This window comes from Impatiens glandulifera, chromosome 1, assembly GCF_907164915.1.
Source record: "Impatiens glandulifera chromosome 1, dImpGla2.1, whole genome shotgun sequence".
Lineage (NCBI taxonomy): Eukaryota > Viridiplantae > Streptophyta > Magnoliopsida > Ericales > Balsaminaceae > Impatiens > Impatiens glandulifera.
The window spans coordinates 160,617,235-160,637,205 of NC_061862.1; the positions used below are offsets into that span (position 1 = coordinate 160,617,235).

Below are 19,971 nucleotides of genomic sequence, written 5' to 3' on the forward strand. Positions count from 1 at the left end.
TACTTAATTTTGAACAACTTCTATATCTTCAAACATAGCTCTTGCGCCTTCATCAGCCGTTTCAGCTCCACTTCCATTAGCTTTATCTTGTCCACAAATAATTGACAAATCTTCCCAATTCTCAACAATTTTACTTCTATAATGACTCGCATCTGGGTGTGCCTATAAACAAGTCACAAAATATATATAAAAGTATTATCTTAAAATAAGAATTCAAGCAACATAAACTAATATACCTTAACATAAGTTGTCCAAACTTCTTCACTATCCACTTTCACCACTTTTCTATCCCAATCCATTCGTACCAAGCATAGCACTTATAACAGCATAATGTTTATCCCAAGTCTTAAGTCGCGATTGTATATTTTCCCAACTAACATTAACATTACATTGATTGTGTAATGCACTAACCGCATCAGCATATGCAACAGATTTCCATCCGTTAGGAGGATGATTTCCCAAATTATGTTGCTCAAGCAATACATTCGTTAGCACATTATCCATCATTGATGTCCATTTGAGATACGATTTAATCTTCATTCTCCTTATCTTTTCAAAATATAGAGTGAAAATATAAGATTGATTAGAAAAGACACCAACAAAGATTTTATATTGATAAAAGAAGATACACATCACCACAATTATACTAGCTTAACATAAACTAAAATCACTAAAAACATGTAATTAAGTTCTACCACTCCTAACTTGATATTGACTATACATCTCCCTTGCCATATCATCCCTAAAATTTGTCCATTGACTACCACCTTGTACATTTGTTATGACATCTTCATAGTCCACATCAAATACTTCATTTGATTGTTGTGCCAAATCACAATCAACCTCATGTAACAATGGATAATCCAATTCACTTGCAATTTTACGAATGTAGTTATGAAGAACACAACAAGCATTAATAATATGAACCTGTCATTCAAGTAAGTTAATTATTGAGACAAATATTTGTGTATCTATGTCAAGGAAATAATATGACCAATTCTTATAATTATGTTATAAAAATTCACATGTGTATTAGTACCAACAAATGATGGTTGACGAAGTACTGCCCATCGTTTTTTCAGCAATCCAAATGTTCTCTCTACTGAATTTCTTGCTAAAGAGTGTCGCAGGTTAAATAATTCCTTATAGTTAGAAGGACGATTACCATGACTTGACCATTTATTTAGGTGATAACGAGTAGAACGATAAGGAGCAAAAAATCCGGGAGTATTTGCATATCCAACATCAACTAGATAATAATTTCCTAAATAAAATTCAAATTTATTAGTCTTCTTAATGCTACTAATATAAATAAAATTTAAAAAACAATACCAGTCGGCACAAGAAATGGATCCCTTTCTCTCACTAATGCACTTCGTAAAACTTTTGAATCTGATGATGAACCTTCCCATCCAGGAAGAACATAAAGAAATTTCAAACTCTTTCTATCACATACTCCCAAAACATTAGTTGTTATCTGTTGTTTCCTATTTCGATATCTACCTTGATCCTTAAGTGGAATAATCATCTCAACATGTGTTCCATCCAAAGCTCCAAGGCAATCCTAAAAAAATTAAAATTAAACTATATAATTTCTAAAATAATCTACAAATATATGTCAAACTTAATTTTGATACTAACCTTGAACCATCTCCATTTATGATCATTCTCATCAACATTCTCAACTTGATTAGGTAATCTTATAAAATCCTTACTTAAACTGAGAACCAAGCGTAGTACTTCATGAAAGCGCCTACTAATTGTCTCTAATGAACGAATATAGATACCTCCAAGTACCCGAAGTTTTACTCCATGTCCTAGTACAAGTAAGAACATGGCTACAGATTCTTCAACCGTCACATTGCTATTATCTTGTAAACCCTTTTCACGCAACCATTCATAAAACATAGTGAAACTGTGTTTTATAAATCGTAATAAGTCAAAAAAAGTCTTGTCTTTTTCTCCATATAATCTTTTTAAGTATATTTTTCTTAATGCATTATTTTCCTCAGTGTCATATCGTGGGACTCTTGGTATAGGTTGTTCTTGTAACCAATCCACAATTGCAATAGTGGTTTGAGTTATCACATCAAGAAGTAATCTTCTTTTTTTACTTGTACTAAACTGTTATCATCCATTAATAAGATATCACGTTCTGCAAAATAAATAAAATTAAATAAGGTTTATATGTATCATATGCTTCATTCACAATTGCAATTAATGGCGACTAATCCACTATTGCAATATGGCGACCAAAAAGATATTTAGTATGTGTCAACATTAAACTACTCAATCTGAGATTAAAATACTAACTCATCCTAAATTCAACATGAACTTATTAGCCTCAAACCTGAATTGTCACAACTTAGATTTCAATATTTCTCATTTCAACCTGATTTCATCTTATGATCCTAATCTTCAGTTATTAAATCTATTTTACTTAAAAACTAAGATTACATAATTTTAAACTTTAAAGCAGAAAAATCAGAAATGATTTTATAATCAATCCTAGGAATCAAAATCCTAATTAATAGTCATAATCTTACTAGATATTAACCAACATATTTATCAAACTAACACTTATCATATTCTACATAATCTAATCTTATCATATGCCCCCTAAATAGCCACAATATAATCATAAAGCATCACATATAAAAACAAAGGGTCTACTACTATTCACAAATACATTACATCACTCAAACTCTATTGCAAAATACCAAGATCCTATCATTAAGATCAAATATCTTTTTCATATGATTTGTGTATTGCAGAAATGATAATATTCTCAACGAAAAGAATATCTAATCGCATTCAGATCTAGAAACAAAAAAAAAATAGAAAGTGTTTCCATGGGTGTTGAAGAGATATATGGAGGTACCTGATGTTGAAGCAGTGAGAGATCGTTGCCGCCAGTGAGGAATCGTCGCCCGTCTCTGCCAGTGAGAAATCGTCGCTCGTCGCTGCCAGTGAGAGATCGTCGCCCGTCGCCGTCCGTCGCCTCCCGTCGTCTCCGGTTACATAATAGAAGAGAAAGAAGATAGATCGGGAAAATGGGGAAAATGTTATTGGAAAATGGGAAAATGGGGAAGAAGAGAGAGAAAGGTGAAAGGAAATGAGAAAAATGTTACGGGCTGAAAATGGGGAAGGATAAAGAGAGGTGAAAGGAAATTGGTATAATCTGTTTGGTTGGAATTACAATTCTTATCTAATTTGATCGGAATTCAAAAGCTAATAAATACATGGTTTGTAATTCCATCAGAATTTAAATTCAAAATCCAATTCCTAAATTTAATTCTTCAAACAAACACCTGAATTGGAATTGACCCCTCCAATTCCAATTTCAAATCCATCCTCATCAAACACACCATAATATCATTTGAATTACTCTAAGTTGATAGTTTATGTTCAAGTGTTTGATATGACCATTGGTGAAAGATCGGATTTTTGTTCATTTGAATCACTAATCGATTATCACAATAAAATAAAATTAAAAGTTAGTGTAATTTCCATGTATTTTAGTACGCAAATCATTTGAGATCGAAAAAGTAGAAGTTATTTTACAATATCCCGGCTCAACGAAGATATGCAAATGTGTTATGCTTCATTGTTTCCAACGAAATTAGCGCATCATCATAATTGATACAAAACCTTATAAGTGGTTGTCCGTTATTTGTATAAGTGTTGATACACAACATTTAACCAACTAAATTATGTTAAGTGTATTAAAAATAATATAATTATATTTATTTAATAAAACATAAAATATAAATACTAAACTAAAAAATAAAAATAAATTTATTTTTTTGGTTAATTGCCCCCACAATCTTTAGGGCCGCTATTAAAGTCTTTGGTGATAGCTAAAGGAATGAAAGTAGATTCTCTTTATGTGACAGAGGCTAAGTCTTACGGGGAGAAGCAAATACAATGAATGATTGTTCAACACATCTTTGGTATAAGTGACTTGGTCACTTAAGTCAGAATGACATGCGAGTTCTCTCCAAGACAATCAATCTTTAGTGCTTGAAGTCCACATATTTGAAGACATGCACAAATTTCTTAGTTGGTAAGCAACATAGAGTTTCCTTCAAGAGTTTCTCTCCATCTAGGAAGCCAAATATCATAGATATGGTTCACAAAAACATATGTTATGGATTTCTTGACTTTATAGGTGATGCTCATTATTACATCACTTTTATTGATGATTGCTCAAGGAAGGTGTGGGATTATTGCTTGAAGACTAAGGATCAAGCATTGGATTACTTCATGTTGTTTCACGCTAAAGTGCAGAGAGAAACTGGGAAGAAGTTGAAATTTGTTCGTTAGGACAATAATAGTGAATATAGAGGGCCATTTGTGGAATACTGTAGAAGTCATGGGATCAAGCTTTTGAAGACTGTGCCAAAAATACCTCAACAGAATGGAGTTGCGGAGAGGATGAACAAGTCTATCAATGAGAGAATCTTTTGTATGTTGTCTCATGATAAGTTGCCAAAATCCTTTTAGGGATAGTCAATAAAGACAGCGGTTGATCTGATAAACATTTCACTCTCCACTCCTTTAGATGGCAACGTCCAGAAAGACTTTGGAGATGTAAAGACGTCTCTTATGATCACTTAAGAGTTTTTGGTTGTAAAATGTTTGTTCATGTTCCTCGAGATGAGAGAGCTAAGCTTGATAGAAAGACAAGACAATGTATCTTTATTGGGTATGGCCAGAGAAAATTTGGGTACCGATATTGGGACCAGGTTAACAATAAACTCATTAAAAGCAGAGATGTTGTATTCTTTTAAGATCAGACTAGCTACCAAAGTCTATGTAGAAGGAATTTTCCGATAATGGTAGGAATCGTACACCACAATCACAACCCATTGATGTAGAAAATGTCCAAGTTGAGGTATATGAGACTCCTCTAGTTAGGGGTGTTCATCGGTTCAGTTTTCGGGTTATTTGAGTTTTTGATTTGGGTTCTTCGAATTATTATTTTTTTTAAGCAAATTCGAAAACCGAACCGATTTGAATAAATTCGAATTCGATTTATTCGAATTCGGTTCAAATTCGATCGGATATTCGGTTTAGACCAAATATTGAAGCTAAGAGTTAACAAAATAAATAATTTTTTTAAAAGAGTTAACAAAATAAATAAGTTGTTAAAGAGATCTTATCTACTTAAATTATAAAAAAAATATAAATCACGCAAACTTAGCTTAGTGACTAACGCCAATTGATATATTCGACAATTGAACGACAAAAGTAAAACAATATCGATAGCGAAAATATATGGCGGTTGAGAGGTGTGTACAACTAGAGAAAGGAGAAAATGAATGAGGGATTATGAATTTAATGTAGGGATCTAGTAGGATGCCCATGATAATTTATTATATAATATGTAATAAGTTATATAATATATAATAAAATAAAGAATAAAAATGAATTCGGTTTTCAGTTTGGTTTTCGAGTTGAAACCTAAACTCGAAAACCAAACTGAAAACCGTATTTGAATTCGAATCGGTTTAAAATTCGATTCGAAAACCGAAAATGTAATTCAAATTCAGTTTATTCAAATTCGGTGAATTCGAATTCGGTTGTATATTCGGTTATGACCAAATATTGAACACCCCTACCTCTAGTTGATGTTGAGCCAATAGAAGAAGGTGAATAAGATAATGATAGTTCTTTAGAGCCACCCGATGATCAGTATATTAGAAGATCTAGTAGGCAACGACAACCTTTTAGTAGGTATCCTCCCAATGAGTATGTGATGTTAACTGGCGGGAAGAACTAGAAACATATTAAGAAGTATAGTTTCATGAAGACAAGAATAAATGGTCGGTAGAAATACAAGAAGAGATAAATTCCTTGCAAGAGAACGAGACTTATGACTTGGTGAAACTTCTGAAAGGAAATAAAACTTTGAAGAAAAAGTGGTTATTCAAGTTGAAGCATCAAGAGAATAGCTCACAACCTCGATACAAAGCAAGACTAGTTCTGAAGAGTTTTGGTCAGAAAAAAAGATTGATTTTAAAGATATTTTCTCACTTATTGTGAAGAGGTCATCCATCAGAGTTGTGTTAGCATTGACTGCTAGTCAAGATTTGGAAATTGAACAACTTGGTGTGAAGACTGCATTTTGTTCGTGGTGACTTATTGGAAAAGATATATATGGAACAACCCAAGGGTTTCAAAGTTAAAGGTAAAGAAGATCTTGTCCGCAAGTTGAGAAAAAGTCTGTACGGGCTCAACCAAGCGCCTAGACAATGATACATGAAATTTGAGTCCTTGATGGAAGCAAATGGGTATAGTAAGACTACTTTTGATCATTGTGTTTTCATCAAGAGATACGACGTTCATGATTATGTTATTCTTCTACTCTATGTTGATGATATGTTGATTGTTGGATAAGATATTGCGAAAATTAAGAAGCTCAAAAGGGATATGAACAAGTCTATTGCGATGAAGGTTTAGGGTTTAGTGAAGCAGATCCTAAACATATAAATCACAAAAGACAGAAAGAACAAAACACTTTGGCCATCGTAGGAGAAGTACATTGAGAAAGTACTTGAGAGGTTTGCAATGAAAAATGCAAAACCGGTTTCAGTTCCACTTGCAAGTCATTTCAAGTTGAGTTCTAACAATGTCCTACAAGTGAAAATGAGAAAGATGAGATGAAGAATGTACCTTATGCCTCTGTAATTGGTAGTCTTATGTATGCCATGGTATGTATCAGACGTACATAACTCACGTAGTTGATGTTGTTAGTCGGTATCTCTCCAACTCGGGATAAGAACATTAGTTGGTTGTTAAGTGGATTCTCAGACATCTTCGAGGACTTTCGAAAGTATGTTTATGCTTCAGAAGAGATACTATTTTGGAAGGCTTTACAGACTCTGATATGGCAGGTGACGTTGATTCAAGAAAATATGTATCATGTTTTTTGGTTATCTCTGTAGGCGGTTTTATTCGTGGTAGTCAAGATTACAAAAGTGTGTTGTTTTATATAATAGGAAAGTTGAGTATATTGCAGCTACCGAGTCATGTAAATAAGTGTTGTGGATGAAGAAGTTCCTACAAGAGTTGGGCCAAAAGCAAGAGTAGTTCCCTTTATTTTGCGACAGTCAAAGTGTCATTCATCTATTGAAGAATTCAGTTTTTCATTCGAAATTCAAACACATCGATGTGAGATATCATTAGATACGTGATGTGCTTGAGGCAAAAGAGCTGAACTTGGAGAAGTTTCATACAAGTAAAAGAAGATATGTTTACAAAGTCCTTGTCTAAGAACAAGTTTGAAGATTATCGGGAGAGAGCGAGTTTATTGGATCCCGCAAAGTTGCGCTCACGGGGGAGATTTGTTGGGGTTAACTCAAATTATTTTGGGCTTTACCAAAAATAAAGCTCATTAGGGAATTTCATTAATTAACACAAAAAAATTACTTTCTCTCAGATCTCTGCTCTCTCTTCCCTGTACACACTATGTTCTCTCTAGAAAGATTCCAACTAGCCTCCGACCAGTCGACCATGTTAGTTTGTGTAGGCGAGAACATCCTCCCTTCTTTTGTTCTTCTCTAATTAGTGGCTTTAAGCCACACACAGTTTTCTTTTGCCTCTATTTTTGGCTAGCCATCTTTGATGATTATGATGATATATGTTGTAATGACAAGTTAGGATGAGGTTATTTGATGTTTCTTATTAGATTAACTCTAGGTTCGTATTGGACAATATTTGTATACTCATTGATATAATGGATAATTTAAGTGGCCTAAGAGTCCCATGGTTTTTACCTGAATTGGATTGCTCAATTGAATTAGATACTCATTTGATTATACAGAAGGGAAAAGAAATTGTAGGCCTTTGTTGTAGTTTGTCTATTTAGATTGCTAAACAAATGCTTTTATTCAGTTTCTCCAACATGGTCGTCGTCGACAAGTTCTAAATATTTTAAGGAACTTTCGCTCACATACGTATAATTTTGAGATTTCTGGTCTTCTTTGCTTTGACTACTGGAAGGTAAGAACGAGTTTGACGCTTTCTCATGAAGAACAACCGAAGAAATAAATTACAAGTAGGATGCTAGTCGGGAATTTGAGTACCCACGTTGATGATTAGATGAAGGATAACATCTCCTTAACGCGCGCAAGAAATCTAGAGGAAGAAGAAAAGAAATCGATGAGGCTGGGGATTCAAACCTGCGTCATCTACCTTCTTAGCTTGGAATCAACTTGGGATCATGTCAAACCCTTCGGGCCATGCCAAGGCTATTCCGCATACGAGGCCTCCTAAAGCTTTAGATACATCTCGAACTTAGCACAAACCACTAAGACCGTTGATATTTCATCTAGGCCTAATCCTAAACTTGGCTGAGGTCGTTTGTCCTATTATTCAATTTTTCTTAACCACTTTCTTTATTAAATGTCTTGAACAATTTAAAAAATTTCTTAAAAAATAAAAAATTATAAAAATGTTTTTTTATTATCCTAAAAATCATTTCAATTTTATGACTCGTTTGAGATTATTTCTCTATTTCACTAAACTTATTGTGGGCATAACTTAAGTTCTATAACTTAAAAAAAACATGAGAAAAATTATTAGATAATTATCGAATTAAATCGAATTGTTCTGTGCACCCACTTTAATTTATAGAATTGTAGACACCCTGTTTTTAAACCGTAAAATTAAAATAAGTTTGTCCGGTCTAGTATAATGATCATACTTGATTATTGGACCGGGAGAACAAAAAACAGGAAAACTTTTAGAAATGAGATAAATGACAAATTTAGGACTCTACTAGAAAGATTTTGTCAAATTTATGACTCTCTTAATTTTTTGTTATTGTAAGAACTCTACTTACAATATTTTGTTATATTTAATACTCCCTCGTTAACACTAATAATTTAAGTAAAATTTTGTTAAAATATTTTCATATTATTTATTTATTATAGTTATTTTACACATCATTAACTTTTATATAATTCTAATTTATTTATTTTTTATCAAATTCATTCATCATTTGTCCCCCATTTCCTTAATCCCTCCACCGACCGACTACAGTTTTTCTCAACTATCTCTGATTCTCCTCTACCCAAAAACAAATAACCACCATTTCCCCATTGCCACTTGATGCAAAGGTTTACTAGTGAATATAAATCAACTACCTTTGGGATTATCCAGTGTGAAAAATTCTTGATGGAAATATTATCGATGATCGAACCACAAGTTTGAAAACTTGAAGAGTCCTATAGAAGGCCTCTTTGAATCCTAATTCGATTTGAAGCTCTTAACCCTAAGAAATCAGCGGTACAAAACTTTGCGACCAAAATAGTATCAAACTAACATGCTTATGGTTATAAATTAATAAGTTGAGCCATATGACCTCAAAATTAGATTTTTATCTATGGTTGGAAAGCTAAGACAAAGTCATATAATCACACCAGTCTCGAGTCTCCTTCCAACGACTAAGGTGATCTATGTAACCCAACAACTTAATACAAGTGTATTAACTTCAATCATGGAGAGAACTAAACCTTGACGTGAATTTGAAAATTCGTATATTTTGACTCACTTGACCATCTGGTGCACCATTTGAAAGATCTTTTAGTTAGCTTTTTATTGATAACAAGAAGCACTCGTGGATCGACCTACATCCCACGTTAGGTTACCCATATGCTAGACTGTTCATTTCGGGGTCAATGACGTTCCTGTTGTTTTTGGCACAATTAGAATCCCACATCGGAAGATGATGGGAGTGAAAAAGTTTCTCAGTACATAAAAGAAACTATATTCACAATTAGAATAAATACCACATCGGAAGATAAGGGGAGTTGAGGAAGTTTCTTAGTTTATAAAATAAACTCTCCCCTCTTTGGTTTATTGCACCCAATATTTGTATCTCTTCTTCCTTATTAATTGATAGCCTTAGTGCTCGGAGACGTAGACAACATTTTGGCCGAACTCCGTTATGAAATTCTGTTAGTGTTCTTTTGTTTGTTTTTCTTCTTGTGTTTTTGTCAGGGTTTTTCCCAATAAGTGGTATTAAAGCCGAAGGTTTGTCCTTGGCATGGTGGAGTCTTCAAAAGGGGCGTCAACTCCTTCTTCATCCTAGATGAGGACACCGATGTCGAATTTGAAGTTTGTGGTGGAAATCTTTGATGGAACTGGGCATTTTGGCATGTGGCAAGGTGAAGTTCTAGATTGTCTTTTTCAGCAGGGTCTAGATGTTACTATTGAAGTCGGAAAGACAGATGGTATAGAAGAAAAAGAGTGGAGTATCATTAATCGGTTGGCGTGTGGAACAATTCGATTGTGCCTGTCTAGAGAGTAGAAGTATGCCGTGAAGAATGAAACGTCTGCACAGAAACTGTGGCAAGCATTGGAGGACAAATTTCTCAAGAAGAGTGGTCAAAATAAGCTCCTTATGAAGAAGAGATTGTTCTGGTTTAATTACCAATCAGGTACTACTATGAATGAACATATTACTAAGTTTAATGAATTAGTAGCAGATCTGTTAAACCTTGATGTTAAGTTTGAGGATGAAGATCTTGCTTTGATGTTGCTATCGTCCCTCTTGATGAATTTGAACACTTAGAAACAACGTTACTTCATGGGAAGGGAATACATTTCTCTTGATGCTGTAAGTTCTACTTTATATAGTCATGAATTGAGAAAGTATGACAAAAGAAAAAGCAAAATAGGTACAACAGATGAAACATTGATGGTCAGGGGCCGTCAGCAAAGTAAATCAAAAGGGAAAGGAAGAAGATCTGAAAGTAGAGTTGCCAAAGATGAATGTGTTTTCTGTCGTGAGAAAGGACATTGGAAGATTAATTGTCCAAAGTTGAAGAAGAAAGAGAAAGATTCTGAAGATGCGAATGTTGCAGAAAACAAAGGTGATGCAGATTCAGAATACTCTTTATCGATGTCACACACAACATCACATCCTGATGCGTGGATATTGGACTCAAACTACACTTATCATATGACACTAGTTCTAAAGTGGTTCTTTGACTTTAAGGAACTGGATGGTGGAGTTGTTTACATGGGAGATGCTAGTACATGTAAAATAAAAGGGATAGATTCAATCAAACTGAGAAATGATGACGGATCTACCAGAATTATCAGAGATGTTCGGTACATACCGAATATGAAAAAGAATCTCATTTCTTTGGGGGCCTTGGAGTCAAAAGGCCTACATGTGAAATTGGAAAAGAGAATTCTTAAGGTAATCTCTGGAGCGCTAGTGATGTTGAAAACTATCAGAAAAAGTAATAATTTGTATTATTATCAAGGTAGTACAGTTAATGGGACAACAGATGTATCAACTTCCGGGAGCAATAAGGAGTTAGAGGCAACAAAGCTATGGCATATGCGATTGGGCATGCTGGTGAGAAATCTATGCAAACTCTTGTCAAGCAAGGATTGCTGAAAGGTGAAAAAGTTTGTAAATTAGATTTTTGTGAACATTGTATTTTGGGAAAACAAAAACGAGTAAAATTTGGCACTGATATCCATAATACTAAGAGTATTTTGGACTATGTGCACTCAGATGTCTAAGGACCTGCCAAGACTCCTTCTCTTGGAGGTAGACATTATTTTGTTACTTTTATTGATGATTTTCCAGAAGATTTTGGGTGTTTACTATGAAGAATAAAGGTGGAGTGTTTGAGATTTTTCTTAAATGGAAAACTCATGTTGAAGACGAGATAGGAAGAAAGATCAAAATTCTCCGGACTCTGGACTGATAACGGTGGAGAATACAAGAATGATCCATTCCATAAGTTATTGCTAAGAGTGTGGCATAGTTCGACACTTCACAGTCAGAAAAACACCACAACAGAATGGAGTATCGGAACATATGAACATGACATTGGTGGAGAAAGTTCGTTGTATGTTGTCTAAGCTAGGTTAGACAGGAAATTTTGGGCAGAAGCTGTGTCATACGCTCAACATTTGGTAAATCGCCTACCATCATCTGCACTTGGTGGCAAGACTCCATTAGAGGTATGGTCTGGAAAATCTGTAAGTGATTATGATTTTTTTCATATTTTTGGTTCTACTGTATATTATCATTTAGTTGAATCAAAGTTGGATCCACGAGGAAAGAAGACTCTTTTTATGGGATTTACTACGGGAGTTAAAGAATATCGCATCTGTGTTTGGATGCAAAGAAAATCATTATCAGTAGAGATGTTACTTTTGATGATTATTCAATGTTGAATAAGGTAACAACAGACAAGATTGATTGTACTCCGCAACAGGTGGAGTTTGAGCAGATAAAGGTAAGCTCAGTTATAAGTGACTCTCCGACGACAGACGAAGAGTTAAATGAGGAAGAGGTTCCGACCCAAGAACCTTCAGAATAACGTGAATCAATTGTTGTGAATAGGCCAAGACGAGTTATTCAAAAACCAGGTCGGTTTGTTGACATGGCGGCCTATGCACTTCTAGTCGTAGATGATGTTCCATCCACTTTTTTAGATGTCAGTCGAAATACTGAAAATGGAAAAAGGAGAGGTGTTATGGAAGATTAAATACAATCTATTCAAAAGAATGAGACATACAAGTTGACGCATTTACGAAGATGGAAGAAGGCTATTGGTTGTAAATAAATCTTTGCTAAGAAAGAATGATTTCCCGAAAAATTTGATGTTCGCTACAAGGCAAAATTGGTAGCTAAAACTTACGCTCAAAAGGAAGGAGTTGATTATAATGAGGTACTTTCTCCTGTTGTTAAACACTCTTCCATTAGAATTTTGTTGGCATTGGTAGCGCATATGAATTTGGAGCTAGCTCAACCAGATGTGAAGACCGCAGACATACACGGTCATTTGAACGAGGAAATCTACATTTATCAACCAGATGGATTCAAAGTTGCTGATAAAGAAAATTAGGTTTTCAAGTTGAACAGATCATTGTGCAGGTTGAAACAATCGTCGAGACAATGGTACAAGCGACTTGACAAGTTTATGATAGAGCACAAGTACACAAGAAGCAGATTCAGTTCATGCGTGTATTTGCGCAAATTGCAAGATAATTCTTACATCTATCTACTCTTGTACATTGATGATATGTTGATAGCATCAAAGAGCCAATATGAAGTTGACAAATTGAAGGCTCAATTGGGCAAAAAGTTCGAGATGAAAGTCATGGGGAAAACCAATTCTAATTGTTTAGATTTGGTAAACATCTTTCGCGTTTGAGTCGGCGCTGAAGAGCGCCAATTGGAAGCACTTAAGGTTTATTTTTAATATTGAAGATTAGTATTTGGAAATTGTGCCAAGGTGGAGATTTGTTATTTTTGGCACAATTAGAATCCCACGTCGGAAGATGATGGGAGTGAAAGAAGTTTCTTAGTATATAAAAGAAACTATATTCACAAGTAGAATAAATCCCACATCGGAAGATGATGTGAGTTGGGGAAGTTTCTTAGTGTATAAAAGAAACTCTCCCCACTTTGGTTTATTGTACCCAATATTTGTATCTCTTATTCCTTATTAATTGATAGCCTTAGTGCTAGGAGACGTATGCAACATTTTGGCCGAACTCTGTTATCAAATTATGTTAGTGTTCTTTCTTTTGTTTTCTTCTTTTGTGTTTCTGTCAGGGTTTTTCTCAACAGTTCCATCGTGAATTTCATGAACCTCTGGCATGTCTCGATCTCCATGGGAAAGACTAAACCTTTAGTCAACCTCAATACCTTTCCAATGCACTCTGGTTCATTTTCAATGATGATCTAAGTCAAAAGTTATAGCCATTTGAAGTCTCTTTTGAACAAGGAAACTAAAAATCGGGACAAGAAAATGCCTAACTTTTAAAATTTCTAACTTGGTCTACACTTGACTAGTTGACTTGTTTCAAAGCTCAATGTGTAGCATGATCGGTTACCTACGAGTAGGAACTCAACCAAAACTTGACTGAGTGGAGGAGTAAGGCGGTTCAACTCATTTACTGAGTTATCGGTTTTCCTAGATAAATAATTCCAAAAGTACCATCACTTGAGGTATTTAAACACATTACTTCACAAATTGATCATTCGTCAGAGACTTTTCCTAGATTTTTACCCTCCGACTTCTAATTCTTTTAAATTCCACCTGAAAACTTAATTACTAAATTAATTTATTTAATTCGTAAATAATATAACCCTTGAACTTTCTGCCAATGTACACATTGAAGCCCAATTTGAACACAAACTTCCAATTTCGAATTATTTTCAATAATTCTAAATATTTCGACCCTTAAACTATTTGTTCACGTCCAATTCGACCCTCCATCTTTATATATGTCCAATTTGACTATAAAATTTCAATTTCAACATTTTTTAAATTCATTAAGGCTTGTTTAATTCATTTTTCATATCAAACAATCTCATATAATCAATTGCAGCCTATAAATCATTTTTAAAATTTCTAAAAATTCATGAATGATCAAAAATATTAATTTCTACAAGAATAATTTTATTTCTCACAATTTTTAGGGCCCGTATGGAAAATTGCCTAATTTGAAATGCTAATATATTAAGTTTTATGACTCGAAAAATTACAAAAAATTTACAAGTCCACAAAATTCTTTTGACCTACACGAAATATTTCAGAATTTTCGGAGGAGTTTTAGAAAAAAACACATTTTAGTAGTGTCATGTATGGAGTTTTGTACCTCCGAAAATTTCAAACTCGAGTGCAAAGTGTTACTAAAAAAATGTTTGACATGCACAAAGACTTTCAAACAAATATCAACATTTTTGAAAATTTTATTAATTTTGATTGCGTCATTAAAGAGCTTCAATTCTTCTTAAAATCCTTAATTCACATCTTCCTACTCATGAACTCATTTCTTCCAATATTATATAATAATAGTTAATTAATAAATAATATATATATAACTAGAATTCTCTAAAATATTTTTTATTTAAAAAGTAATGATTAATGGTGATTTTAAAGATGTAAAGATTTTTTTGGTAAAATAACTTAAAGAGTATTAATTATTATATATTGATAAAATAAAAAATAATAATTTAAAATAAAATATTAGTATTTTATTAATTGAATTAGGCGATACGATCGATGAAAAAAAGTGAGAGTGATATTTATTTTTTGAATTGAAATATTTTAATAACTCAAACAAAAACAAGTTTTAGTGAAATAACATGTCTTCTAAAATAAAAGTAAAAATCTATGTTTGAGGTGTTAATTAAATAATTAAAAAGAAAAATAATTTTATTAAAGATAAATCCAACACAAATCAATATATAGCTTATAACAAAAGGAAAAACAATACATTTTTATTAGAAACAAATTATATTGTAACACAAAGGCAACAATGACCCTTGTTAATTTATTACACAAAATCAAATAAACTGGAAAGCACAATTTGCACTAATAATATATATTAGTGTTATTTATTGAAAAGTTGAAGCTTAATTCATTCGGTAATTCCATATTAACTATATCTCCTTTATGTCCACCACCATCCAAGCATGCAGTGTTTTCCTTTAATAATATATAAATAGACATAATAATTATAGGATTAGTGCATATCATCTTGAAATTGTATTATACAAATTAATTAATAGATCTTGATCACTATATATATATATAAAATAATTAATCAAGCTTTAAAATAAATATATACCTGCTGCTATATATGTTGTGTGTCCGTACTAAATTAGTTTGCCAACTAAATCAATAGCGATTGCTGGGACAGGAAACAATGCTCGCAAAACCATTTCAAAGACACTGGGTTGGTGTTGCGGTTTCTGTTATTTAAGGTAAGGAGAAAATTATGTTTAATTATAATTTTTGTGTTAACTCAATACCGAAAATTACTGTGATAAATAATTACGTAAATGCTAAACACAAAAATTATAAGCTGAATCAAACTAGTGCGTATAATTGTATAGTACTATTAAAATTATATATAAAATTGAGAATAACCTGATTATTAACTGCAGCAACTTTATCAGCATCATTCTGTAAAATAACAAATAATACAGTTTATTTCCATGCAATATACACGTTATAAGTAATGAGAGATAAAAAAAAAAGGAGAAATAAAATACCCACCCTTGCTTGAATAGTTTGATTGACAGTAGTAATGATAATGCCTGAGGATTTTAGAAATTGATCCCAAATAGTTGCACAAGCAGCTGGGCTCATCAAGGTCTTCGATGCTTCCACCTGATTAATTTAATTAATTAATTTTATATACAATAATTCATCTTCATCTATATATCATTAAAATTATTGAAATAGAATTTACATATATAATTACCCCATTCCAATTATTAGATGATAGACTACCCTCTCCACCTCCTTCTAGTAAAGCATTATGGAGAATTTGTTGTATGTCGTCACTTTCTTTATTAATGTCCATACGCATTATAGCCATAACAGCCATAATATTTACACACTGAAATTATATAATATTATATCGATTTAGTTCATTATAAGAAAAATAACAAAATAAGTATATATATATATATATATATAATACCTCAACTCGAGCCGTCTTAACAATGACCTGGATTTTGTCACTTCCTTTCCAAGATCGTGGGATACTAGAGTCTGGTTCATTCAAGAGGATATAACAAAACCTAAATATTGATTGTGCATCATCATCATTAGTGCTGGAAAATCAAACATGAGCTTAATTTTAAAAAAAAAAGTAAAAACTTTATAATTTAATTAATTACTTACTTGTCTTGCAAGAGCTGTAAAATTTTATAAGTTTCTTTTCTCACACTTTTCTCGATTATATCTCTTCCATAGTCCTTGAGCATTTCATCTGCTTCTACCTTAGCAGTGTCATTTGTGCCCAACTTCTCTAGGCCAACCCTAAACTCAGAGCAAGCTGAGTCTGTCTCGCGTCGAAAGAGTTCTCTAAGATTGACCCACATACTATTTCCAGGTTTGTTCAGAATAGCTCCCATAGATTCAGTCAACCCACTTTCTATTTTCAACTTAACATGATTTGTCAGCTCATTTTTTTTCATTGACCTAATGGAATCCACGTGACTATTTATTTGAGACACCAACTTATCTCTTACTTTCGTAGATGTCCATTCGGATTGTTCAATCTTTGAATCTATATATATATAACCAGTTAATTAATTATTATAATTGAGAGAATATTAATTCATGATGAATAAATATTGTAGCTATCAAATTAATATATATATATATACCTTTGTAATCAGAATCAAATTTCACCAGCAACTTAGACCAATCTGCAGCCTCACGGAAAATTTTCCCTCCATTCAAATCTTGGTCTAGATTAAATTTGAAGGCTTCTAGAGCTTGGGAAGATATGTTGTCCATTAAAGACCCAAGTATCGGTTTGATTTCCTAACATGCATGGATGCAATATTATTATTTAATCGAGATTAGTTTATTATATATTTCAAATATTTAGAGCTAAGAGAGATGTTAATTACTTGCAACAAACGTTGTTTTAGTTTTTCTCTATGATCCGCCTTAACAACTTCATCATAAAATTCGGCTTCTTCCTCGTATCTGAAATGATTAATTAACTTAATTAATGCATATGAAATCATTATAAGGATTATAATAATAGCATTATATTTTATATAGAAAACAAATATACCGACTAAAAAAGATTAGGCTTAATATTGACTTACTCGGCTAAACATTTGTCAACCATTGAAGTAACTTTTATTCCAAAACACGACACTGGAGGATTATTAACGGCTACTTTCAGTTGAGACCATTCCTTCAAATTATAAATTGATCAGACTATTATATTTAATAACATTTCTACCTAATATATTAGAAAATATTCTAACAATAATATAACATTAATTAACTATTATTATATTCATACCTCATTAACAATGAACCCATCAAATTTATCATTGTCAATTTGTTCACATCTAACTTTAGCAATCATCACCTACAAATAACCATAATCGTGAAAACATATATAGTTTTGTTTAGTTTTTTTAAGTTGATAAACTTTTCAATAATCCATATATTGCAAGGAACATTTTGTAGAATTAATTCATACAATTGTTCTTTAACCATGTCATAAAATCAATTTAAACATAAATTAAACAAACACCTTCAACCAATAATACTACATTATATATGTGGATAATAAATAAATGAATTGATTACACAATTATTGACAAAATGAATTTATATGTGATCAATAAAATAATAGCTTATTAATTAATTAAAATGACCTTGTGAGAAGGAATGTCGAGAGCTTTATCATTAACAACTCTATCCCATATCTCGGATGTGCTCCTAACAAAGTCGACGGCGGGAACTAAAGGCTTAGTCTGTAAGGATGCCTCGGACGGAGAAGAGAATCGTTTCCTTAATTCGTTCACCTTAAATATCATTCATCATCAATAGTGTGGTGTAAATTATTTAATATTAGGATATCATAAATATATTTAAACGTATTTGTTTTTGAAAGAATGAATAATTACTCACATCTTCTATGAATTTATCTTTGGCATGCTGATAGTGAGATAACCCCACCACATCAAGCTGTTGTTAATTATTGTTAATTAGTTATATAAATGGATGGATAGATGAATCAATAAAATTAGAGGATGATTAATTATTTATAATAATTAATTAATTAAGCTCACAACGAAGTAATCGTGAAATGAAGCGTGCTGTTTATCTTTTGGCTTGGGAATATTATTCCAGATCTGCAATCATATTTTTAATATTTAAAACCAAAAATCTAAGTAATTTATCCACCTTTTCAAATTTAGTATATATATATATATATATATATATATATATATATATATATATATATATATATATATATATATATATATATATATATATATTAATAATCTAACTTGCCCAAATTAATATTATACCTCCAAAGTGTCTTCCAATAGGCTAGCCGAAAGCAATACGAGAGGGGTCTACATGCATATGTGCACAAAAATATACAAATGATTATTATCTTGAAAAATATTTTAGGCATCAATCAAAATATCCTCGTTAAATAAATTGACTCAGTACCATTCCCATGTCACGAATAACAAATAATAATGTTGTCTTCCGTGGGGTAAATAATCGCAACATCGCCTGAAGATATGTATGCATATAATTATAAAATATTTATTAAATAATAATGAAAAATGAGCTTTTTATATATATATATATATATATATATATATATATATATAATGTAAATAAAATGATGAATAATTAATTGAGATACCTGAAATATAATTCTTAATAATGGTTTGTTAGCCGCTTTATCACGTCCGACATCTTGAAACCACCTATTTAATATAACAAATAAACAAACTGATGAAAAGAAAAAGAGATCATACATATATATTGAATGAAAATTGAGGTAGATAACTAATTAAGCTTACATATTAATCAAAAGTATGTCGGAGAGAACTAGGGAAAATAGTGCAATCTTCATTTCGAAGTTATGGTCCTGAAATTAATTAATTAATTAAATATAATCAATTAACTAATTAAAGGTTATTATAATTAATATATATTTATTTATAAGACAAGAGATTTTGTATCGTACATCTCCACGCTCTCTTCCGTCGTTACCCTCCAAATCCATGATAATAGTACATCGATCAATTATAGGAGATTTTGCAAGCCAAATTCCATGTGTTGTTTGAGTTCTACCGTGAAGATATGTGTACACCATTAATTAATTAATTAATTATTAATTATAATAAAGAATTAAAGTGATAAATAATCTATCTAGCTACCTGCCCTTCTCGGCATCCATCATTATAAAATTGGATTTAAATAGATGATTCAGTAGAGTACTTTTCCCTGAAACCATTTATTTTAAGTGTAAAATTAAAAATGATTATATTTGTTAAATTAAAAAAAAAAAAAAAAAAGTGTACTAACCGCTACTTTGTGGGCCCATAATAGCAACAGTGGTATAATTGAGTCCCGATTTACTAAGGCTGGTTAACTCGGAGAACTCAATCAAGCCTTTCTCGTCGATATT

The 19,971-nt window shown here is 32.2% G+C and overlaps 1 protein-coding gene across 1 annotated transcript; it reads right to left on the reverse strand.

Annotated features, from left to right (window-relative positions):
• Positions 1–684: 684 nt before the first annotated feature.
• Positions 685–19,740, reverse strand: LOC124913764 (protein ROOT HAIR DEFECTIVE 3 homolog 1-like). The gene is made up of 18 exons (XM_047454183.1): positions 19,721–19,740; positions 19,201–19,264; positions 18,851–18,898; positions 18,608–18,670; positions 18,447–18,503; positions 18,191–18,340; positions 17,830–17,898; positions 17,627–17,718; positions 17,423–17,501; positions 17,174–17,333; positions 16,686–17,073; positions 16,483–16,582; positions 16,261–16,398; positions 16,053–16,166; positions 15,924–15,959; positions 1,642–1,881; positions 1,328–1,564; positions 685–927 (listed from the first exon to the last, which is right to left on the reverse strand). Exons 1-18 carry the CDS (start codon positions 19,738–19,740, stop codon positions 685–687), a joined length of 2,298 nt encoding a protein of 765 aa, XP_047310139.1.
• Positions 19,741–19,971: the final 231 nt, after the last annotated feature.